Source organism: Melanaphis sacchari, unplaced genomic scaffold, assembly GCF_002803265.2.
Source record: "Melanaphis sacchari strain LSU unplaced genomic scaffold, SCAv2.0 Contig1294_pilon_pilon, whole genome shotgun sequence".
NCBI classification, from domain to species: Eukaryota; Metazoa; Arthropoda; class Insecta; order Hemiptera; family Aphididae; genus Melanaphis; species Melanaphis sacchari.
This window is the reverse complement of record NW_020270522.1, coordinates 469-26073: the sequence shown is the minus strand read 5'-3', so window position 1 is coordinate 26073 and position 25605 is coordinate 469. Positions and strand designations below refer to the sequence as shown.

The following is a 25605-nucleotide window of genomic DNA, read 5'->3' as shown; positions in this document are numbered from 1 at the left end:
CATAAATGGGGTTACAAGTTTTTTGTTCGTGGTGGTGCCTCAGGTTTTGCATATAATTTTGAGTTTTGTTCAGGTCAAGAAAATAATAGTGAAGGTAGAAAAGCAAGTGAGCCAGACCTAGGTGCTAGTGCAAATGTTGTTATGCGTCTAAGTAGAGTTATACCTAATAACCAAAATTTTAAATTATTTTTTGACAATTATTATACTACTTTGCCAATGTTTTGGTTTATTTAAAAAAAAGAAATATATTATCTTTAGGCACTGTAAGAAGAAATAGGTTAAAAAATGTAATGTTGCCAGAGATTCTATTCTAATGAAACAACCTAGGGACACTACTGCCTATTGTATATCCAAAGTGTTAGATACAGACATAGTTGCTGTCATATGGAAAGATACAAAAATTGTAAGTTTGCTGTCGACATTAATTACTGCTATAGACCCAGTTCCGAATACTTTTTTCATAGTACGATTCTTGAACGATGTATACATATCATATAATAAGGTGAAATTATTTTTTGCAAAATCTAAATTTAAATTATCATACGGATAAGCAATCGAGTTTAAAAAAATTTTAACGTTTGTTAAATTACAATGATCAAATACACTACAATCTTTTGTTAATACATTTTTACGTCCCTTCTGCAATCCGATTATAATAAATCGAGGTTTTTCTAATTTTGAAGCAGTTTTCAAGTTTTATGCAACTTTTTTAGTGGTTTCAAGTTCAGAGTATTCGAAAGTTTCAAAAGCCCTGAACGGGATAAACAAACTTTTTTCTTCTATAAGTATTAATAATTTCAATCTTTCTTCATCATCAACAGTGATATGTGGTACCTTCCAAACTATTTTATTCAAAACGACTTTTCTAGAATTAACACTTCCAACTTGTTCAGCTTTTGTTAAAACATTCAGATCACTATGACTTCGAGTTAATATTAATTCTAATCTAGAATTAACTAATATTTTTTTAAAGTATTCGAACAAACCTAACCAATATTTCAGTGGACAAAAATTATCGATTTGATTTAAATCTTGATCAACTCATTGAATAGTTATTGAATCAATATTTGTTTTGTTCAATTTATAATATATAAGGTTTGGTGGTGATTCAATTACCTTTGTTTCTATTTCTCCTCTCGGAAAGAACTCGTAAATTGAATGAGTTTGAACGTGATTACTGAATGATCCTTGAGCAATATTACACATCACTTTTATACAGTTAATTGTGTTTAAATTCATAGCTTTTTCCGAATGATAAATATTATAATAAGATCCATAATATTTTCGGTTTCTAAACCCTAATACAGAGCCTATACTCTTTGGATCCGTAAAGTTTAGTGTTCCGTTACATTTTATAACCGATCTAAAATCGATAGGATCAAGACTTACATCAAATGTTAAATCAATTTGATACTCATTATTGAAGTCTAAAATCGGTTGTTTAATTTTATTGTTAATATCTGTAATGTTATAATATCCTCTTGGGAAATTGAATGAAAAATAATAATCAAAAAACTCTATGTCTATCCTATTATTTGTTGAAATTATGTTTGGAAATGAATTGAACGTTTGTAAACATAATAAAGCTATTTCTGAGTCTTCATTAACGTTTAAAGACGGAAAATAATTTGTAGTCAATGTAGTATCATTCCCGGTTAAACTTAGAGTGATTGATTCATACATTGTAAAAAATTTAAGACATAAATGTCCACAGTTAAATGAATTATAATTCTGATAATTTGAATAGTTATATATGATTTTGTTTCCTTTAAAATATTTTTGTAATTCAATTGGTGGAGGTAAATCACCAAAGCTGTCAAAGTATGTAACTTTATCCTTATTTTTATAAAACGCTACCCAATGACTTCCATCGCCTGAAGATATATCCAAGTTTAATATTCCACATTCAATTTTAAGCGGTTTTTTAGGTAAGTCGTCACGTGAAAAGATTCCACGGAAATGACTAATATTAAACTCTCCAACATATTTTATAATATCTTGAGATGAAAGTGGTCTATTAGGCAGCGTATTCATCAGTTTTTTTTTCTTAACCTATTATTCTTCAGATATAATCCACTACCTTTTTTTTTTTTTGAATTTTGTATTGCATTATACACACTAGCACTTCCAGACAGTAAACTACCAAGTGCTGATAATCCTGCAAAAATAGGTACTAAGGGAATCGCACCTCCTGTCTGACCCGGTATCAAAATCTGTCTTTTACCACTATAATTTTTCTTAACCTTGCTTCTTTTTTTCGTTGCTAATGAACTATTTTTTGTTCTAGCTTGTTTTTGTCTACTTTTATAACCCATCCCCATTTTTTTGTTTAGCCTTCATCGCATTTAATACCGAGTAGGCAACAATTTTCTCTTTTCGATGAGTGTCTTTAGCTTTAAATCTTTCCCAAGAACGATTTTCTAACTCTTTATCAGCTTTATGTCTTTCATCTAAATTTTTACTTTTCGCGTACACTAAGTCGTGATCGCGATAGGCGTTATCTAATGGGTTTATTCCTTTATCACCACGATCTATTCGCTTTTCTAATTTCGTAACAGGACCACAAAACTGATAACCAGGAATGTGAGCTTCAAACGGAAGACTATTTATAAGAGAGTAAATTAGATATTTTAAATGTTGATACTCAAGTAATAAAAAAATTGTCAAAACACGGTCCGTTATTACCCGACACTATACGTGCTATTATAGTTGGTCCTAGTGGTTCGGGTAAAACAAATATAATGTATAACCTAATCACACATGAAAACGGATTAAGATTTGAGAATATTTATTTATACTCAAAAACTTCTAATCAGGAAAAATATATTTTATTAAAAAAATAATAGATGATATAAAGGGTGCTAACTTTTTTATATTCACAAACAATGACAAAGTTATAAAACAAATTCTCACTAAAAAAAATTCTATCATTATATTCGATGATGTATCATGTGGCCCGCAATCGATTATAAGAGATTATTTCAGTATGGGTAGACAATCAGGTGCTAGCTCTGTATTTTATTTAGCACAAACATTTTCTAAAATTACAAAACAATTGGTGAGAGATAACTCGGTTAGGTTTACATTTAAAAGAATACTTGGAGCATGTTAGTGAAAATGAAGAAACTGATAATATATTAGGTATATATCATCTTTTGAAAGAAAATAAAATTGAAGACACATTTCCAAATGTAGAAATTGCATTGAGAATATTTTTAAGCATGATGGTAACTAACTGCAGTGGAGAACGCTCTTTTTCCAAATTGAAGCAAATTAAAAATGAATTAAGAAGTACAATGCTACAAGAAAGATTGAACAGTTTGTCGTTGATGTCAATAGAATGTGATATGCTCAAAAACATAGACTTCAAAGAAGTAATTGACGATTTTGCCAATCTTAAATCTAGAAAGGTATTTTTTCAATAAAAATAGAATGTTCAACATTTCCGGGTTATTTTATAATTATTTTTAAATTTATGTTTACAACCTGATATTTAATGTGAAATTAAAAAAAAATAATAATAATAATTTACAGTTAATTTAGACTTTTTCTTTTCTTTCACCTTGCTATTTACCTGTTTTAATGAAATATTGTTCTGCCCAAGTTGTAAGGGCCCCATTTTACCACTGCCCAGGGTCTCAAAAACGTTAAAGACGGCCCTGGACAGGGCAATCCAATTTCGGCGGATTGGATGAATTTCCCGTGGCTCGCCCGATGCTTTTGAGTATGAAAAATAAATAAATACACTCCGAAACGGTTATCAAGCGTCTAGCTATCAGTCATCGTCCAGTGAATATGGATTCCTGACAAGGCAATCCTGTCTGCGGCGGATTGTCATACCTCCTGACGTCGAAGGCGTTGTGCTGATTAGTACGCAAAAAAGTTTAAGTCGAATCGAGCGCTCGATTTTTCAAGCGATCACCATTGAAAATCCAGTTAAACGTGTTTTAAACCTCCCAGGTACGATGCGGACGATGTGGGCGTAAAGGAGGATATTAAACGTATTATGGAAAATGTATGTCAAACGTTAGCGAGTTGAAGATCAAAAAACTATGCATAATTAATATTTTTTTTATATTTTATAGATGGTTAGATATCGAAAAGAAATATTATGCACTTTCTGTGATGACAAAATACTTAAAAAATCAAAAAAAAAAAAAATGGACCACTGTTTTTCCCCCGTATCTTTCAAATGTAAACAACTGAAAGGCTAAAGATATAAAATAGTGAATTCACGGTCAAAACTGAGTGAAACAACTGTTTTGTCATCAATAGAATGTTCTCAGGCTATAATATAAATTGCATATCACATATTATGTACATTTGAATTGTGCAGACTGTTAGCAATAACTATAATTGGTTTTTATTTTTAATTAAGTATATATAATATAATAAGTTTTAATGTATAAAATATACACACATAAATATTTATATATTTATTGAATACAATAATCTATCTTTAATCTATTTAAAAAATGAATAATTGAATACTATTGTGTAATTTAATGTTCGTGTAAAGTATATTATAATATAATATATTTTGACATCATCAATCAAGCAATATAAATGTGCATTAAATGTGCGAGATCAAAAATCATTTTTAAAATTTGAAAAATATTTTATGAGTAGTAGTATAAGATTGGATATCAAAACGAAAATAGCAATTAATTGACATACAAATATACAAAATGATCGAATTAAATGGAAAAAAAAAATGCAAAACAACCGAACATGCAGTTTCTTATGGAGCCGCCCGGATTACGCCGGAACGAGATTCTAACCTGCCTACCTAACGACGGAGGACCTATCCTAACACCTATCAACATAAGCGTGCACACGGGGTAGTCAGGGTAGGCACTTGACTACTCTGCGAACAACTCCCCCTCCTCAACTTAATATTATGTTTAACCATTTCAGTATGTCCGTAAACGGTAAAATGTTAGAAATAAGAATACTGGAAAAATTAAAAAAAATATATCGTCGTTAGTAACTGCCATGATAAAATAAATATATCATAATTTTATTTTATCAATTTATTGTATCATGGTTATCGCTGTTCAAACATTGAATTCTATCCATAGAGTAATACCACAGACTATGTTTTCATATACAAGATTTTCAAGGAAGAAAACGATACGTATCGATACGTTCCGGAAACGGGCTCGAGTGTTCAAGAAGTTTACGATACGTTAAAAAGTTACATCTGTATCCACGGTTGTATTATATATTGTATTATATATCTATTGTATCGAGATTTGACGTATAGTCTGTGGTAATACTCTATGATCTTATCGCAAACCAGACTGGTTGATTTCAGTTTACAACATTGAGTAATCCATGGCTAAATATATACATATTTATAATTAGCCATGGAGTAATCTATTTTAGGTTCTATGGCTCCGTGGTAGACCATTGAATAATATCGATATTCGTTTGTGATATTAATATTATGATAAAGTATTCGTGTTTTTACCGAATGTGACTACTGACTAACGAATTATTGCTCGAAAAAACGATACCTACATATTATAAAGAATTTAATTTGTAAATTATTTAATAAGGTGTATGTTAATTTAGAATTGTGATTTTAATCTCAAAAAATTTTTTATTGAAATATTGACAATGAAAAAACGAAAGACCATATTTGATTATTTCAAAAATAATACACCAAGTACAAGTAAGTAAAAATATTAAGTATTTTTATCTTCATAAGCAGCTTGAACTTATTAAATACATTTATTTGATATTTTGTATTTTTACATAAAAATATATAAATACCTAACCATATACAACACTACATCAGTTTATTTAATTTAAATAATAGTACATTGTAAAATTATTGAATTTGTAAGTAATTGTCTGTATTAATCAATTAGGTGCACAATCAGATACACATGCATTTTTGGAGGAATGTGAGGTAGACAATCCTTTACCTTATTCTAGCGTTTCATCTATTACAACGGATTCAACTGGTAATTGGTATTGTTTATTATTAATAAGTGAAATATACATGGTACATATAAATATAAGTTCAAATAAATAAATTTTCATGTTATTTATTTTAAGAAAATTCTAACTCTGATGAAACTGAACCGTTCGAATCTAACTTCCAGTCATTATTACCATGTAATATGAAAACAGCTTCTACTGGTATGAACAAATTTTCTTTGATTTTTTTTTTTTTTTTGTAGTGAGATATCATTTATGATATAACTATAACTACAACTTGTGTTTTCCAATAACTTTTTTTTAAGTGCTAAATATATTGTGTTAGCTGTGTTTGTTAATTTGTATTGTTCTTAATATTATATGTAACTAACTTATGTATTGTTTTGTATTTAACCTATATGTTATTGTATTATTATTGTACTAATTAGTGAATAGCTCTGTCATCTGTGTTCTGAGATCTTTTAACTCTAATTATGTCCTAAGGACTCAATTGTCAGCAAAAAAATTAAAAATGTATGTTAATAAAGTAAGTAATATTTAATATAAACTTTAAAATATTGTCTATAACTATATAATTAGTTTTTGTTTTTGTTTTTTTTTTTTTTTTATATAAAAATAATAATTTATAGAGAAAGATTAATATATTAACTAATTATTAATAACCAAATAAAAGTATAATTCCTATGTAGTATTGAAGGTCTAAATAATTCAATAAATTCAAAGTATTTAGTTTAATTTATTTTCACAAAATTATTTTCATATCAAATTGTTCATTTTTATAACAGATACAATTAATGAGGATTTTACCGGACTGCATCCTGATGATCCTAAACGCTCTTTACCTACAAATCGTCTAGAATTGAAAGATCGGATTTTGAGAGGTCCTTTTCAACTTGTGTTGACAATGTTCCCAAGGAGCATAATTAGTGGTGTTCAACGTAGTTTCCATAAAAATTGGTATGAACAATTTACATGGCTAGAGTATAGTCCAAAAAATAATTGTGCATTTTGTTTTCCTTGTCGAGTATTTAAAAATTCTTCCGGAATCAATGTTGGGCAATCAGATACTACATTTTCACAAAATGGTTTTAGTAATTGGAAAATGGCTAGTCAAAAGTTTAAGTTACACCAAACTTCTAGATCACATTTAAACAGTGTTACATCAATGACAGATTTTTTAAATTCCAAGTCAATAGATTTGCTTTTAATTGAGGAAAACAAAAAGTTGCTTAATGAAAGGGAAAAAAAAAATTAACAACCGATGTATAATGCATAGACTCATAGATATAACATTATGTCTTGGTATTGGGGGAAAACCATTTCGTGGGCACAATGAAAAAGAAGGTGATGCCCATAGAGGGCTTTTTTTGGATTTAGTCAGACTTTTAACAAAATACGATCCTATTTTAAAGGAACATTTTGATTCTGGACCTCGTAATGCATTATATCATAGCAACCGTATACAGAATGATATTATTGCATCAATAAACACAGTGTTGAAAAATAAATTGAAGTCTGTTATAAAAAATCAACAAATTTCTATAATTGCTGATGAAACCTCCGACATTGGTCACCACGAGCAACTGTCAATTGTAGTACGTTATTATGACAGTATTAAAAACTGTCCAGTAGAACAGTTTGTGTGCATGAAGAGGCTATTATCTACTGATGCACAAAGTATATTTAATACATTATGTGAAGTCATTGAACAGTATGAAATTCAATGGCAATCAGTTTCATCGGTTTGTTTTGATGGTGCTGCTGCAATGTCTGGTGGTTTGAATGGAGTGCAGGCCAAATTTAAAGAAAAAAATGATAAAACAGTTTTTGTACATTGTTACGGACACTGCCTCAATCTGGTTTTAGTTGATTCATTGGGAAGACAAAATAGAGTAACATTCGATTTTTTTGGAACCATACAATTAATTTACAACTTTATAGAAAGTAGTTGTACAAGACATGCAACACTTGAAAAAGTAGCTAACTCTGCAAATATAAAACTAAAAACATTAAAATCCGTATCAAATACACGCTGGGCTTGCCGTGCTAAGGCTGTTTCTGCTGTAAAATCAGACTATGGACCTATATTAATTGCAATACAAGAAATTGGTGATGCTACGAAACAACCAGATGTTAGAGCAAAAGCACTTGGATTAATTCATCAGATGAAAACTTTTGATTTTATATTCGCTCAACAGATGTTACACCCGATTTTGACTCTTATTTTAAAGGTAAGTATGGCTTTACAAAGTTCAAATTTGGATCTTATAACCGCAGTTTCTCTCATAAAGTCATTAAAATTATCTCTAAAGTCTATGAGGAATGACAAATATTCATTTACAAATATATACAATAAAACTCTAGAAATATGTGAAGAGAATAACATTTCCATTCCTGATGTGAAAAAAAGACGAGTGTCTTCTAAAATTGACTGTAATGAAACACAATACATTATATCAACAAAAAAAGATGAAATGAGGATAAATGTGTATTTTACCACATTAGATGTAATGATTTCAAGTATAAGTGATCGCTTCAAACAAGAAACATTAGAGTTAATTAAAAGTGTTGGTAATATGCTTAAATTAGAAACTAATAACGAAGATACAATAATAATTGCTTCAGCTTTTAATTTGGATTTTCATGGGTTAGAATCAGAAATTATTTTGCTGAAAAAATTGGAAAATATACCTTAAGGAAGTAACCAAAAAGCATGTGAAGAATGGATACAATGGTTGACAAATAATAATTCTGATAGAACAGCCATATTTAATAATTTTTTCAAAGCTATTAAATCATTTGTAGTTATACCAGTGATAAGTTGCTCATGTGAGCGTTCCTTTTCAAAGCTCAGTATTGTAAAATCAAAACTGCGAAGCACAATGGGGCAAGATCGATTAGATGGACTGTTAACTATGTTCATCGAACAAGATATGGCTTATAATATAGATGTAGATGAAGTTATCGAATATTTCAAAATCAACACACCAGCCAAAAGGCGTATGGAGTTATAATAAACACATATCTAATATGTTTATACTTTATTTTATAAAATAGTGTTGTTAAAATTTTACTTATTAACTAATTTAGGTATACTACATTTAATTATTACTTATAAAATATTTTTTTTATTATGGTAAATGCAGTTAAATAAAGTTACCCTATTAAAAATTTTTTGTTCATGTTAAATGTCAATGTGTAATGTATCATGTATGACTACCCTGCCAATAATGTCTGCGCACGCTTATGCCTATCAACTACAGTTTGAGTTGATAACTACGACCGAATCTCGAGCACTAAAACCGTTTTAGAGATGCGACGAATACTATATTACACGTTGTTTAAGCGATACAATTTTACGATTCGCGTGTCACGAAACCGTAAATCGCATATTTATTGTCGTTTAGAGTGTTTCTGGCGTATTCATTTACATTATTTAATCGTGTACGTCTTAATGATGTACCAAGTTTATTATCACATACATATATCTCGATATCACCCCAAACGTATGCAATTAAAGGCATTACAACGACTGAAGAGCAACAATTTTGCGATGTTTTTGTATAATTTATATAAGAATCTGGTCATATCTAACGTACGTCATCAGTGGTACGCACGTAAGCACGTTTCTTTTTTATACACATAATCGTATTTCGTACGCCGTCGAGACAGTACCGATGAGGTCGCGAAGGCGTCCGAGGGTCGAGACACCGAAAACAAAACGACACGTATTCGATATAATGATAAATAATTTATCGAATCTCAAAAAAAAAAAACAGTAGTACACACGTGACGATACGATAACCGACCGGAGAACGCGCCGCGAGTACGCGTTTTGCGGACACGACGGCGACGGCCGCGAACGGAATTCGGGGACGCACGGCTCGCGAGAGACGCGTTTCGCGAGATCGGAAAACGCGCGGACGCGAAAAAAGCGAAACCGATTCGGGCGGAGAGAAAAACGGGCGACGTCCGTTGGCGGGCGGCCGCCTCCGCGACGGAGGACCGAATCCGATCAAAAAACGCGCGCGGACGGGACGAAAAAGACCCGCTCTCGGCTACGGCGTAGAGAACGCGACGAAAAGAAGTCTCCAAAGGCCGGAAAAGCGGAAAAAACGGTATAACTAAAACAAATAATAACGACCGATAACGACGGCGGTAGGAGATAACGATAACGGCGCGCGCGGTAGTTATCAAATAACGACGATAAGGAAAAAATTTTAATTTTTCGATTGGCCAGTGTACTAAAGTACGTGCATTCTAGCGGAAAAATTCGGAAGCTGGTTTTGGTTTTATATTATAAGAGATAAGAGATAAATAAATAAATTTACAATATAAAATCAATACTCTTTAAGACATACGTGTAAGTACTTGTCATTTCTTAATAAAATAAATAAAAATATTATTTAAATGTAAGAATGGTCAAACTTAGAATTGCTTACGTTAATTACTTCGTCAGCACCATCTTTTAAAGATTTTTTAATAATTGATTCTTCGGCAGAAGACATTGTTGTTGTTTCCAGTATTTTTTTTTTTGTGCATAAAACGTGCTTGTGGTTCTATTTTTTTTTTTAAATTTGTCTGTGTATTTTGAAAACTCATGTCTTTGTTTTTAGCAAATATATCAAGTATTTTGTCACATTGTCGTAAAACATTATTCTGGTCTTCATTATTTAAATTTGTTCGATTGCACATTCCAAGTATCATCTCTATTTTATTTTTTATTTGACAATTAAAATCTTGAGTGTTATTTGTAGTATTTGTAATATTTATTAATCCATGATCTATCACTATTTTGTCACTAACTGGTGTTATTACAGGAACTTTTGATTCATAGTTTAATATTTGAGTTGGTTCACTTGCTGTAACGCATGCGTGAATGTGTTTACAAATGTTATAGCTAATTAGTAATTAATAATTACATTATTTAACCCTAGTATAGTAACGATAATTTACATGTTACTATAGATAATGATGCGTAAAATTTACGCATATTTGTTTTCAGTTACTTAATTACCATATTATTAGAATTTAACACTTGTTAAATCGTGTACATACTTTTTTTATTCAATGTATTCAGTTAACATCACATCAACAAATATAAACATATTTTTTAAACAAAATAAAACAAATAAAATAACATAAAATTCTTTGTTTTGTACTTATTTGTAAAACTTAACATAATAGTACATATATAAAACTTCATATTGACAAATTAATAAAAATAAAAACTTCCTATTAACGTATTTCATTATAAAAAAGATTTTTTTTGTTAACAGTCTAGACACTTTTTTTTTTGATGCTCTCCACAAATTAGTCTCTAATGCAGTATGTGGTTGCGAGTCGTCTTTTTTTATAAGAACAATAATCGCAATACTTTCGAGGACCGTGTTGGGGTTTGTCGTTGATTGGTACTTGCTTCTCTTCTAACGCATCTTGGATGTTAGTTCCAAGTTCCCTACTGATTTTTGGAAAACTCAATCTATGTCGTTTCCATTCGTTCGTTAGTTCTTTGTGTAAAGATAGCATAAATTGTAATCTAGACATTGGTTTTTCATCGTTTTTATTTTTATTGTAAAAGTTATGTATGTAAATAACATAAAGGCCAACGTTTGGTTTTGCGGCTACAGTTCATATTGTTAGTCATCTGGTCAAATGAATCCACCTCACCTTTGGTAGCATTATAGTTCAACACTATCTTGGGTTTTTTTTGTAATTGGATCAATCGATGAATCATGATGTGCTGATGAAATAAAAGTCACAAGTTTACTTTGATTTGGTTTGTAAGAAACAACCGTAAAATCTTCATGAAATAGAAAAAACGATGTATCGGAAGTTCTATTTTTAAATTTAATATCAGTGAACTGAGTTGGAAGTTCTCTTTTGTTTTTTTTTATTGTTCCTATAACCGTAAGTTTATCGTCATGTAAAAGTGATTGAATAAGTGGTACATTGCAAAACCAATTCTCTATTGTAATGTTACGATTAGAACCTTTAATAGATTTAACTAAATTTTTAACATAGAAGTCAGCTGTAACCTGTCCGTTTGGTACAGTTCCTTTACCCAAGTACGGAACCGAATCAATGACATACTTAGTTGCATTGTCGCACATCATAACAATTTTAATTCCGTATCTTGTGGGTTTTGAAGGGATATACATTCTAAGAGGACATCGTCCTCTAAAGCCAACCAACTGTTCATAAATTGTGACATAACTACTAGGCTTGTAATTATTTTTACAATTGATCGTTAAAATATCCCATACAACTGAAATCGGTGCTAGTTTTGTCTCATTTTTACGTTGCAAACGAGTTGTTCGATCATCGAATCTAAGGCAATTAATTAGAAAACAAAATCTTTTCTCTGACATGATTGCACGATATCTATTGCCACAAAACGAACTGTCAAAAAGTAAATTCGTAGTCAAATGATTATTTTTTAATGCTGCAGCTAAAATCAAAAGACCAAACAGAGCATTAAGTTCAGACAATGTTAAATCATTTAGATTTGCACTAGTTTTATTTTTATAGTTTTCCCTTTGGCGTTGTATTTCTTGGTTAGTATAAATAAGTACTAAATTAATTAATTCGTCTGCGAAAAAAAAGTTTGAAACACTCTTTGGGAGTATATGCAGATTTTGCTAAATATGAAGGCCCAGGTCGGATATGAACAATATTTTTTTGTGGAACTTTTCCACTAGAATGATTGCACTCAGTTTTCCACACAAATCCATTTTTACCCACAATTTCCGAGGTATTTGAAATAGTTATTATATGTTTATTTTGATCAGTTTCTCTCTCATTTTCTCCATTATTATTATCTGTTTGAGATTTAGAGTTAATTTTTCTCTTTCTAGATTTTAATAGAGGTATTGAACGGGTTTCTATCTCTCTAATAACTTCACTTATCTCTTCTTCTGTTTGAAAATTATGTTTATTAGGAACATAGTCTGGATCCTCAATATCTTCAACTTCCATATCACTTTCTTCACCACTCTCATCTTCAGATAGTTCTCTCAAAATATGAAGAATCGTTGAATTATCAGCCATTGTAATACTAATAAATTGTGTACTAGTTATTAAATTTAAAACAATACTGTATTGGTAACTATGCGTAAAATATACGTATACTCTTTAGTGCATATAGGTAAACATGCGTATATTTTGCGTAGTATTATTTATTTGTATTACTAACGATGCGTAAAACTTACGTACTGATTTTTCGTAGACATTATCATACACAGTTGTGGAGGTACAAAATAACAATATAACTATCAACAAATATGCACAACTAACTGATAAAAGCATAATATCTAGATTCACAAAACGATATATTCAGTATACACAGTGTTACCACCTTATAAATATGACGTATGCGTAAAATTTACGTATATTACAATTATTCTAGGGTTAAGCAAGCACATTTGTAAGAATGTATATAAATATGACACTTATCACAGCGTAAAACACATTCAAAACTACATGATTTGTAAGTCTTTTCTACTTTATATTTTATATTAATATCTGTTTCAGAATTTACTAACCAATAATCTTCAAAATTTACTATCATTTCTGGTAAAATATTTTTACTTATATTGTGACTTGCAATTATATTTAATAACTTATTAGATCGTTTTTGCTTATTGATTTTGATTTTTCTTTCAAAGCTCTTATCCCTGACTAGTAACTTTAAAGCATTAATTGATTAATCTAATCGTTTACACTGTTTGCCTTCAAGATATCAATATTTAATACTTTTATGCAATGTTTCTAAGTACATATTTGTATTAATTCCCAAATGTTTTCTGTTAAAAAATGCCCATTTTTCTACTCTTATTGAATAGGTACTTCTGAAATATGTTCCAAAGTCTGCTGTATCAGCATCACTAGTAAGTTGATTCATAAGCTGTGAAAGTCCTACTGAAAAATATTTTTCATCTGTTTCGTGCAAGAGTGCTTTAAGAGTTTTAAAAACAATAGTTTTTTTGTCATGTGAGTGAATTTTATTTAAATTTTTTGACCAGTTTCTAAGAACATGCCATGTACATAATAATTGTTTTTCAACAGATCCCATCACACAACTCCATGCATTATAAACGTGGGTTCATCATCAGACATAAAAATTGACGGAGTTATTATTCCTATTGTATTTTTAATACATTGAAAATAGTGTTTATATGTAGCTGTATCACATTTATTTGAAAAACAAAAAGCTACTGGAAATCCATTTCCATATTCATCCACAATAATTAGTGAGTATAATTGAAAATTATAACTATTTAATCCGTGTGTACAATCTATACAAATTTTATCTTTACCAAACTTCAAAAACATTTCTGATTGAAATTGTGTCATAATGATTAAACAAAAGTCATTTTTATTAAAATGTGGAACATTTTCATCATTTTCTCCTTGCTGCTTATAATATAAAATCGGATTATTTTCACCTTTCTTTTTCATATCTTCCATTCACAACCTCACACTGACAGCATCATTTTCATGTGATTTAGTATTATATGAAATGTTATAGTCTCTTTTAATATTATGAAAATCTTTTTTTTTCAATCAGATGAATCCTTTTGATTTCTGTTCCAACTTCTAACCCTCGAATGTCATCTAATATTCGATTGACTTGTACACCAATTGCCAACTTTTCTGAAAGACAATGGATGATATACCAATGAAATTAATAAATTTCTTTTTTTTTCCGATTAAAATATGACAGAAAAACGATTATTAAATCGATGTTGTTTTATATCAAATTATATGTATATCGATGATGGACAATCGAAAATTTAGTGAAATGTCACACTTGAAAATGTTGACGTAACGGAATACACAATGTATTATTGAATAATGCTACGTATAAAGACACCGTATTATGAATGGTGTATGGACAATAGACGTATATAAGTACACGTACATTGTATGCGAATACGTATTTGTAACGTATATAGTATTGAAATTTATATAAATTGACGACTGTGTCACCTGAGTAAAGACAGATTACGTTGTGTTAAAATTTTCCGAAAGAGTACCGCTGCCACCAGTTGTTGTATGCTCTTTTGGTTGATTCCGAAGAGTATACTTGTTATAAAAGAGTTCGTTAACTTACGGGTTATAATTCAAACACTACACGAAAATCTGTATTACTTTAAAACATTTATTACTTAAATTTACTTATAAAGAATATGTTAATAAAACACAGTGTTATATGAAGCGGTTTTCGCACCCGACTGCCTATGATTATTCTATGTCTCATATCTTGGCGATGTAGTCGTTTGCGAAAAAAAATAAACATATTGCTTACACTACAATACTATTGTTAAATATGCTTACTAAATCTAAAGGGAGTGCAAGGGTTTTCAACAAGTTCCAATATGGATATTACTGATAGCAGGTAACGAATTGACGGCAACAATTAGACCAGTGGTCAGCTGTTTCTTCTTCCAGTTCGCGACGGCACAACAACGGGCAACCAAAACAATGATAATATAATAATTGATAGCGGACGGCACACAGTGGGCCAAATCACTATTTTAGGTGGACAAAATTTTTTTTAACTCTTCACTTACTTTAAACATGTTGTTCATTGAGGGAAAAATAAATAAAAATAAATATATACATTTATTTGATTCAAATTGACAAAATAATTTTCCATAGCTTCTTAAATTATGTTTATCCGAGTCTCGATGTATAATCTGTATATTAAGTAAAATACTTAAATTCATATTACATATCATTTAATATTTAAATAACAAACATGTATGCAATATTATATGAGTACTTAAAACTATACCTACAACAAAATGAATCCAACCCTTATTATTTTTATTTTTCATGATGATATAAGTAATAAGTAGATAATATTAATAAATAAATTATATAGATTAAATTTAAAAAAAATTAATTCTTTGTACTTTATTTTAAAAAAAGAAGATATATTTACATAATATTACTAAGTTTCTAATTTATAAAAAAAAATTCAACTTTTATCACTATCAATGTCTGTAGAACAGTCACTTGAATCAAACTCCGAGTCTTCAGTACTATTACTCGAATCTAATTCTAAATCTCTAGTAGTATGAGTTTCTATAATATCATTTAATAAATTCATTGCTTCAGAACATAATTTATTATTTTTCTTCTTTATATTTTGTGTACTTTTAGAAGTAATGATAGGGTCAGAGGAAATTAAAAACATATGTAAGATATCAGTATTGGTGTCTATTCTTGAGGTTTTACGAGTGTTTTGTCGCCTAAATCTTATGTAGTCCTTGTTTCGTGCTTCTTGCGCTTCTTCGGACAAAATCCCGGTAGGAAAAGGAGCAAGGTGTATGGCTCTTGAACCGTGTACCAAAATCTTATGGACGCTCGGGGGCATTCTATACCAGGGATACAATTGCAAATATAACTTTAAAGTATCTTTCGCATAATTGTCGTATTTTTCAGAGTTCACATTATAACTACACGCCAAAATACTTAAAATAACTTTAAAACGTTCAATAAGTATTTTATTTAACCCAGTTATCTCTGAAACTTCTTGTGCATGTTCAAAAAAACGCCTTCCTATATTACCAGTATTAGATGTACCTTTGCCCTGCACAACTTTGTCTACTTTTATTCCCAATTTCTCCCATAGACCATTTTGTATTTTCTTTTTTTGAATAGCTATTTCATTTTTTTGTTCGACACTTGCCCTTTTATTTGACTCTAATATTCCTTTCTTATAAGCTATATGAAGCATGCATTCTAAACATTTTATCCATGCATGTAATGGGGATAGTCCATATTGTAAATTATCATCATTGCATTTTAAGCTATATATTATCTCTAAGTTGTTCATATCTTTAGGAAAACATTTACAAATATTGCAGGTTTGACTTGATGAATTACATAAAGTGTTAATTATTTTACCATCAACCATAGTAAGATAGAAAAAAAAATGTATTTGAACGGAATTTGGTCCTTCAAAAGGTTTTAAGTCATTTATTTCTTTTTTTATTTTGCTAACTTCGCTTTTGGTATTATAAGCGGTTTCTTTTTCAAATAAAAACTTAATTGGCCGACAGTATCGGGTAGATGACGATTTTTGATTTTTCCATAAAACGTTTTTAAAATCACTATTATTTTTAGATTCTACAAGCTCTAAAGGAACTAAAGAAAATAAAAATAAATTGCCATCACATTTTTCGTTTATACTAACTGTTTCACTTTCAACCTTGGTTTCTATAAACTTTTGGTGGTATTCAGAATGGCCTGAGCTGCCGTCACATCCCCATTTAAAATGTAAATGTAAATTTTTAAATTCATTTAAATTTTGATCACTTATATTAAGAGATTCTAATAATCTTTTGGCCGTGTGGTTAACTAAATTTTGTAAAGGTATACTGGCTCCATATTCATTTACCTCATAGTTATCGGGATAACATTTAATTTTAGATTCTTTAATTTTATTATAAGAAGGATATATGTCAGCCTTACGTTGTTTTGACCCTTTTTTTAACATTGAGTAGCTAAACTTTGTTAATTTAGCGTCAATTATCAAAGCCAACGCTTCATCTGCTGTATAAGGTTTTACTACAGATAATCTATTATTATAAGTGTGTTTGATTTTTAAGGCACGTTGTGGAGAATATTCTGTACTTTGTTTCAGCAGGTCAGCTGCTGCGCGATTTCCATCAGAATATAAAATTGTTTTGGTCGCAAAAATGATTTTATCATTCGAGTTTTCATTTAAAATTGATTTTATTTTTCGTCTTTTAGTCTTATCGGAACTTTGAATAAATGGTTTAATTGGCCTTCCAACACTGGCCGTAGATGTTGAAGGTAAAGACATTTCGGAAGTTGACGGGTTACAATGAAGTTCACGTGGTGGTAGAGCAATATTAAAATTCAAATTTAACCATTTTTCATTATATTTTCTAAAAACATTTAAAGTGCGTTTTGATGATGTCCATTTTTTATTTAAAGAATTACAGTAACCAGATATTTTGTTTTCCAAAACCTTATCATAGTCTTCTCTCATTGTATCCCAGTTCATTATTTTAGATTTTACAAAATTAAAGATAATTTTTTTGGATGCCCCGGAAGATGGTTGTAAAATTTTACAATTATTGCGTAACACGTTGAACAAATCGTTATTTTTTAAAGTAATTTCTGAAAGAAAAAAAACGTTTTGCTATAATATTGGCGGTTTTTGGCAGTTGAAAATGAATTAATATTCTTTAAGGTACATAAAGATATAAGTCTATAAATAAATTAGCCTCCCCTAATCCCCCCTTTTATTTTGGGAGACCATAATATATTTATTTTACAACTTTACATATAATTTATTTTTATTTTATGTTAAATCATGGTATACAGAAATATAAATATAAGAAATGTATATTCATTTTGCTTACCTTGTACATTTACGGTATTCATTTTGAAAAAAAAATAGGTGTCACGAATAGTACAGTATACTTATTTTATATTTACTACTTTAAAGAAAAAACGCAAGCATAGACGAAACGTAACGACTGTCTAGTGGTTAATGACCTATATCAGACCAATTTCCCGTAATTATTGCTATTGAACGCTGATATTCTTATCATGTATACTATTAAGATATACTATTTTCAAACATTTATCAGTTTTTGCTTTACGAAATTTAATGAATTTTGTCCACCTAAAATAGTGATTTGGCCCACTGTGCGGCACTTACAGTTTACACACGCCGACCGATCGTTACACGACGGAGATCGCGACCCACGCTATTATTTTAAGTCAACGATGAACGGGACGACCACGCATCAATACAAAGACGGCTACAAGACACAATATATACAGGTATTCCAAATTGCACGTGACAGCGGATTTCAGCATGATATATTTAAATTTGGAGAAAATAACTTATATGAATATCTTTTTGAATCATGTAATCTAAGTTATTTTGATATTAAATATTTTTTTTATTAATTTGGATGGGGAAGTTCGTGGGGTAACTTTTAAAATTCAAATAGGAACCTATATTTTTGTAATATTATTCGTATACAGTTTAATTTTTGATGAAATTTGACGCGTCGCTTATATTAATGCGTAAATAATTAAAGGAGCTATCGACATCTGAATATTTGTGATAATTTATAAAATGTCTACATTAAATAATACTAAAAATGCTTCCGTTGTACGTCTTTACTAATCTTGGTATAGAATTATCAATTAATTACAGTAAACAGTAGTTAGTATAATTAGCAAAACTATATCCGTATTATCGCTTGATATTATTTTTATTTATGATGGTCTTTTCATAGTAGGTAGCTATTGCCTATTTCTTAATCTGAGAATCGATGAGTTTAGAATTTTTGATAATAATATGTATAATCTAAGAGTGTAAGATTGTGATGATAGTGTTTTGTACTTTCAAATTATTTTATCAACTAGCAACGGTGAAACTCGCTGTAAGTGAATACTCTTGGTCGGTGAAACTCGCTGTAAGTGAATACCCTTGGTCGGTAAAACTCGCTGTATGTGAATACCCTAGGTAGCTGAAAATCATTTGAAGTGAATTTCCTAGGTAGGAGACAGGACTTTAGTATACAGCAGTTAGAAAAATCTAGTAGGCAAAACCAATGATAACGACGTTTAAGATGTTGGTACCTCTGATTTGGTGGCTCTACACTTTGGCGGTGTCATTTTAAACGCGTAAATAATAAAATTCTAATTTGAGCGTCAGTGGCGTACAAATGGGGGGGGGGATTTCGGGATAAATCCCTCCCCAAGGACAAAAAAAATCCAATTTTTAAAGGGTTAGAATAAAAAATAATATATACACGTCATGAAAATATCATCATGTGTATAAAATTAAATTTTTGTAAATTATGATGGAATCACAAAAATATTAATTTTTCGTCTGAGGAGGTAAGGACTAAAGAATAAAGATATAAATAAATGCTTGCTATTCCCATACAAATTATTGTTGTGTAGATATTAAATATTGTTTATCATTATTATTAAATTGTAGCTGTCTGTGACCCGTTGCATATGTGTGTGTGTGTGTCTATTTTTGTAATGGCCTGTAATTTCCCTTATCTCTGGTTTATTATTCATAATAATATACACGATTGTCGGATTGTCCAAATGTCCGAGTTCAGTGTCGTAATCTAATCGTTCAGTGTACAAATCTATGGTTGTACTGTCGTGAACTCGTGACTTTTTTATTTATTTTCAAATACTATATCAAAATATTAAATCAATGCAATCTGCAATAGTTATCTAAAAAGTAAAGGTAAGTCGATTTTATGATTTAATTTGTTTATAAGTTGTCTTTAATATTCTTAATGCATTTGGTATACACTAGTACATTTTTTATTGGTAAATTATTAGACTACATAATGCGACTAAGTGAATATACAAATACGTAAATGTTTAACAGTGTTCAAAATACTTATGCGTAAATTTTGTTCTTGTAATAACTATCGTTCTTTATTACATTATGATTTATTTTTTTATTTTTAAGACTCGGTAAATATAGTGGTTATGGCTGAAAAAAAACAACCCAAAATTCATTTATTTTTTTCAAAACCTATCCCGGGTACATCATCGCCACATCAGCTCTCTTCTTCAGATTCGCATTCACCAGATTTGCCATCAACAATTACATCTTCTATACCATTATCCTCATCAGACCCGATAATCACAGAGCCAACTTTAAATGATACTAAAATCACTGATATTTTTGATATTGCGTGTTATACAAACAAATTGTTGTCACAAAATGAAAAGGCAAATATTTTAAACAAAATATGGAAACCTGATTTAAATTATAATTTTCCTGTTAAAACATCAGTTGTTGGTAAGAAACAAAAAATTGTAAAATTAAAATTTCAATTTAAATGGTTTTTAAATTTCCCTTGGTGGCGTATTCAAAAAGTGAGAACGGAGCATATTACAAATATTGTGTCGCATTTGCTAAGAACGAAGCAGGCGTTAATAATCAAAAATTGGGAGCATTGGTGTTAAAAAAGTATGATGATTGGAGGCATGCCTTAGAAGATTTTAAAAATCATTCAAATTTAGAATACCACAAAAAATGTTTATTAGATGCAGACCATTTTTTGAACATGTTAAAAAATCCAACTAAGTCAATTGATAAAATAATTGATACTGAAAAATCTAAACAAGTGTTGAAAAATCGAAAAAATATAATTCCGATAATTGAAGCCATTATCCTATGTGGTCGTCAAAATCTAGCTCTAAGAGGACACCGTGATTCTGGAAAGATTGATACAGACTCTTCAAACAATGAGGGTAACTTCAGAGAAATTTTACGTTACCGTGCCAAGGGTGATATTGAAATGCAAAATTATTTAGAAGGTCCTGGAAAAATGAAGTATATTAGTCACCGAAGCCAAAATGACATGATTGATGCTTGTAATAAGGTGTTATTAAATAAAGTGGTTTCTAAAGTCAATGCAGCGAAATGCTTTTCAATTCTGGCAGACGAAACTGCTGACATTTCAGGTATCGAGCAAGTATCATTATGCGTTAGATATATCGAACTGAACACATTGACTCTTACAGAAGAATTTTTACAATTTGTTCCCACATCTGATATGACAGGAAAGGGAATAGCCAATTTAATCTTAGAGAGTCTTAAACAATTTGGAGTTGATACAAAATATTTACGTGGACAAGGTTATGATGGGGCAGCAGCAATGTCAGGAAAATATAACGGTGTCCAAGCTCACATACGAGAAATATATCCAAATGCCATTTATGTGCATTGCTCTGCTCACTCATTAAATTTGGCAGTTTCCAAATCTTGCAGTGTACCAGAAATACGCGATTGTTTGGGAACAATTGGGCAAATTCGTGATTTTTTTATCTTTCCAAAAAGAAAGTTCATATTAACATCAAAAATCGAGAGCTCTTCATTATCATCAACAAAAAAAACACTAAAAAGAAGCTGTGAGACTCGATGGATTGAGCGATATCATGCGGTTCACGACTTCTTAGAACTCTACGAATTTGTCGAAGAAGCGTTAGAAGATATATCAATGTGGAATGATAATGATACATCAGACAAGGTAAGACGTCTAAGAAGCTGTATATTAAATGTAGAATTTATTTTGAGTTTGATAATTTTAAACAAAGGATTTGCTTTAGGTTTGGCCTTATCAAAGTATCTTCAAACAACAAGTATTGACCTTAAAGAAGCCATGTCCTTAGCAAAAAACACAAAACAAGAACTAGAAGAGATCCGAGCAAATGCTGATACTTATTTTAGAGAAATGTTTGAACAAGTTAAATTAATGACTACACGATTTGATATTGAAATTAAGATTCCGAGGACAGCTAAACGACAGACTAACAGATGCAACATTGAAGTGGATAACGCGGAAACCTATTATCGAATATCAATATTTATCCCGTACCTAGATAAATACATCAATGAGTTGGAGAACCGATTTACAAATCACCACACTACATTGTCAAGTTTCCATTCTTTATTCAAAGAAAATGGGTATGATGAAGATTTTATCAATCTTACAAGGCAGTATAGTGAAGATCTGGAGGACGTTGGAAATCGTGAAGAGATATTTATAAATGAATTTAAACTTTGGCAAAGGAAACTCAAAAATTTACCGGAACTGGATAAATCAAAAAATGCGATCGATGCCCTTTCTGTGTGTAACAGAGTAATGTTTCCAAATGTGTTTAAGCTTTTGTAAATATTAGCAACTCTTCCGGTGTCATCTGCTTCAAATGAAAGGTCATTTTCTGCCCTCAAGCGAATTAAAACTTACTTGAGAAACTCTACATCTGAGGTATATACATCTTTATATTATAGAAGTATTAGACATTAATAACTGTTGAAATATACAATTTATATTAGTACTTAATTCAAATTTAATAAAACTTACTTTTTTTTTTAAACAGGGAAGACTTAACGGTTTAGCTATGTTATCCATAAACCGTCATCACGATATAAGCGCAAACGAAGTTCTTATTGAATTATCAAACAAGAAACGACGTTTGGAATTTTTGTTGTAGTATAATATTATTAATATTCAATATGCCTATTTAAGTTGTTTTCAATTTTTTAATAAAAGTATTATTACAAAAATGAGTGTGAAATTTGAATGTTTTAACAACTATGGTATTTCGTCTTTGATAAAACATTGAATTGGGCGAAGCAATCTGATAAACATATGTATATAATATTATTTGATCCCCCCCCATAATACAATTGAATGTACGCCACTGTTGAGCGTCATAGCCACTCCAGCTATAGTTGCATTGTATGATAGTTATAAAGATAGTAAATATAAGGAAAAAATAGTAAAAGAAACAATTCGACACAACAAAGAAATGGAAATAAATAAAGGTTCTGGATTGAATAAAAATCAAAAAAAAATCGAAAAAATGAATAATTATGATATAACAAATTTTAGAAAAAATATTAAAAAAATTAAAGGAGTTTATACTCTTTTTTGGAGCAAAGAAAACAATAAAAATATTGAACCGCTAAGTAATTTTGATATAAATCAATTTGGAAATAAAATAAAAAAACTATAGAGGGTGTTTCATGAGAGATGAATTACCTATGAAATCATGGGTAAATGAATGTGGAGTTCTTAATTTAAATGATTCTACTCAAAATGGTTCTCATTGGGTCGCATGGAAAAAAATTAACAATAAAAAAATAAATATATTTTGATTCATTTGGAATAATTCAACCACCAAAAGAAGTTGTATAATATTTGGGTAAAGATAATCTTTATTGGAATGATAAAACATTTCAAAACTATAAAGATCCACCTATATGTGGACATTTGTGCTTATAATTTATTGAAAATTATAAAAAATTTATTTAAAAAATAAGACTTAATAGAATAATTTCTATTAAAAAATTCTGTTTAAGAACTCGTAACTCATTTTTTAAATAATTTTTCTTCTTTCATTTTTAGACTTAAAAATAAGAGAATACAATCCTGATTCACTTATATAAATTGTTTTCTTCTCATATTGATTGATATATCTAACCAGACCCGGCAATTCGTCGGGTCTGGTATTTAAATATTCAAAATTAAATTTTTCATCTTTATCTACATGTTTTTTAATTGCATTTTCTGTATCTTTATAACCTAAAATAGTAGCTACATCTTTAACTTAAAACCATGGATTGGTTTTTACTTTATTAATGATATAAATGTAAAAAATAATAAAATACTTTTAGAATTATGGATTCCATTATTTAATAACTGAGAATTTATACAAAATCTGACGTTTACCCAAAAAAGGTGAACATCAGATTAATAAAATTAAAGAAAAATGTATAGAATTTAAAAAAAATAATGATATAAATGTAAAAAATAATAAAAAATATTGATATAAATGGATGATGATTGTCATCTTCAATTCTTCACCTAATCTTTCCTTAAATTGAAGTAAATCCAGTCGATTTTTTTTTCAACACCTAAATTATTTGCATCGATACGATATTCTAGCCACGAGTTAATTGTAGCCATATCAAACGCATATGTTATAAGACGTAAGGTCCATTTATTAGATTTTATATGAGTTAGAAATAAACTATTAAGCATGTCGTGTTTATCAACACCTCCCATTGAAGTGTTATAGTTTAAAATAATTTCTGGGCGATCAACTTTTTCGTAATTTTTTTTGTTTTTATTCCATCGTCTTACCGTATCAGGCGTCCCTGATGTAATACAGTTAGTCACCAATACAACTGATTTTGAATCGTACCACTTTAGCATACCTATATTAGTATTAGGCACGGCTGAAGAAATTTCAAAAGAAGCACCACGACCTAAATTAGACATAGTTTTATCACTAAGTAGAGGCGGATTCACAAAACGATTAGTTTTGGCCGTACCGGTGACATAAATTTTCATTTCATCTAATGCATGAATTAAATTAAAACTGGTAAAGAAATTATCAAAGTATAAATAATGTTGGCTTGGTTTTACTATGTCATTTATAAGTTTTAGAACTACTGCTCCACCAAACCCGTAAATTTGTTTTTCTTGCTCGTTAATTTCTGTATTTCCTCCTTGATACATTAACAAATCATACACAAGACTACTTGACTCACATAATAAATAAATTTTGAAGCCCCAAGGATGTGGTTTTCCACGCATATAATATTTGACATAGCTTTGCCCTTTGAATTGGACCATATTTTGCTCGTCTACGCTCAAATTACACTCAATTTCCAGCAAATTACATTTTTTTTTTTAACAGTTATACAAAAGACGCACTTTAAAAAATTTATCTTTATTGTTGCAAGGAATGGTATCATTATTGACAACATGAAATGTTCTCCGCAGTTGAAAAAATCTATTTCTTTGCATATTATTAGCGATAATATTAATTCTCGACTTCTGTTGCCAGTAAATATGAACGCGAGGGAGGCCATAAACCCCAATTAGTAAATGAATGCTTATAAATGTTTTTATTTCCGAAGAATTTGTTTCGATAAAATTTTTCACACCGGTTTGCTGTGCATATATGTTTGTATAGCCAGCCATTTCTCCAATATCATATTCAGTAAAGTATTTAAAAAAATAATCTATAGGCGGTGGCAAAGTATTAGGGACTGGACTTTTTTTTAATTCTTCTAAATGGATACAACTAATGGCGATTCGG

The 25605-nt window shown here is 29.8% G+C and overlaps 3 protein-coding genes and 1 pseudogene across 3 annotated transcripts; 3 read left to right on the top strand and 1 right to left on the bottom strand.

Moving 5' to 3' along the window:
- The first annotated feature begins 7217 nt into the window (after nt 1-7217).
- LOC112591084 (protein FAM200B-like) lies at nt 7218-8645 on the top strand. Its single transcript, XM_025334739.1, has 3 exons — nt 7218-7462; nt 7562-8382; nt 8455-8645. Exons 1-3 carry the CDS (start codon nt 7218-7220, stop codon nt 8643-8645), a joined length of 1257 nt encoding a protein of 418 aa, XP_025190524.1.
- An 11824-nt stretch (nt 8646-20469) lies between these two features.
- On the top strand, nt 20470-22098 carry LOC112591083 (zinc finger MYM-type protein 1-like). The gene is made up of 3 exons (XM_025334737.1): nt 20470-20680; nt 21034-22019; nt 22087-22098. Exons 1-3 carry the CDS (start codon nt 20470-20472, stop codon nt 22096-22098), a joined length of 1209 nt encoding a protein of 402 aa, XP_025190522.1.
- Nucleotides 22042-23189, top strand: LOC112591085 (annotated as a pseudogene).
- A 1173-nt stretch (nt 23190-24362) lies between these two features.
- LOC112591086 (piggyBac transposable element-derived protein 3-like) lies at nt 24363-25136 on the bottom strand. The gene has a single exon (XM_025334740.1). It carries the CDS (start codon nt 25134-25136, stop codon nt 24363-24365), a length of 774 nt encoding a protein of 257 aa, XP_025190525.1.
- Between the last annotated feature and the right edge of the window lie 469 nt (nt 25137-25605).

Excerpts from the sequence above, each read along its gene's own strand:
- LOC112591084 (XM_025334739.1), top strand. The coding sequence starts at position 7,218 with ATGCATAGACTCATAGATATAACATTATGTCTTGGTATTGGGGGAAAA. Across the intron at positions 7,463-7,561 it reads GTGTTGAAAAATAAATTGAA|TATTAAAAACTGTCCAGTAG; the intron begins GTCTGTTATAAA and ends TTATTATGACAG. Across the intron at positions 8,383-8,454 it reads AGTGTCTTCTAAAATTGACT|ATGTAATGATTTCAAGTATA; the intron begins GTAATGAAACAC and ends TTACCACATTAG.
- LOC112591083 (XM_025334737.1), top strand. The coding sequence starts at position 20,470 with ATGGCTGAAAAAAAACAACCCAAAATTCATTTATTTTTTTCAAAACCT. Across the intron at positions 20,681-21,033 it reads TGATATTTTTGATATTGCGT|ATGCAGACCATTTTTTGAAC; the intron begins GTTATACAAACA and ends AATGTTTATTAG.
- LOC112591086 (XM_025334740.1), bottom strand. The coding sequence starts at position 25,136 with ATGGTCCAATTCAAAGGGCAAAGCTATGTCAAATATTATATGCGTGGA.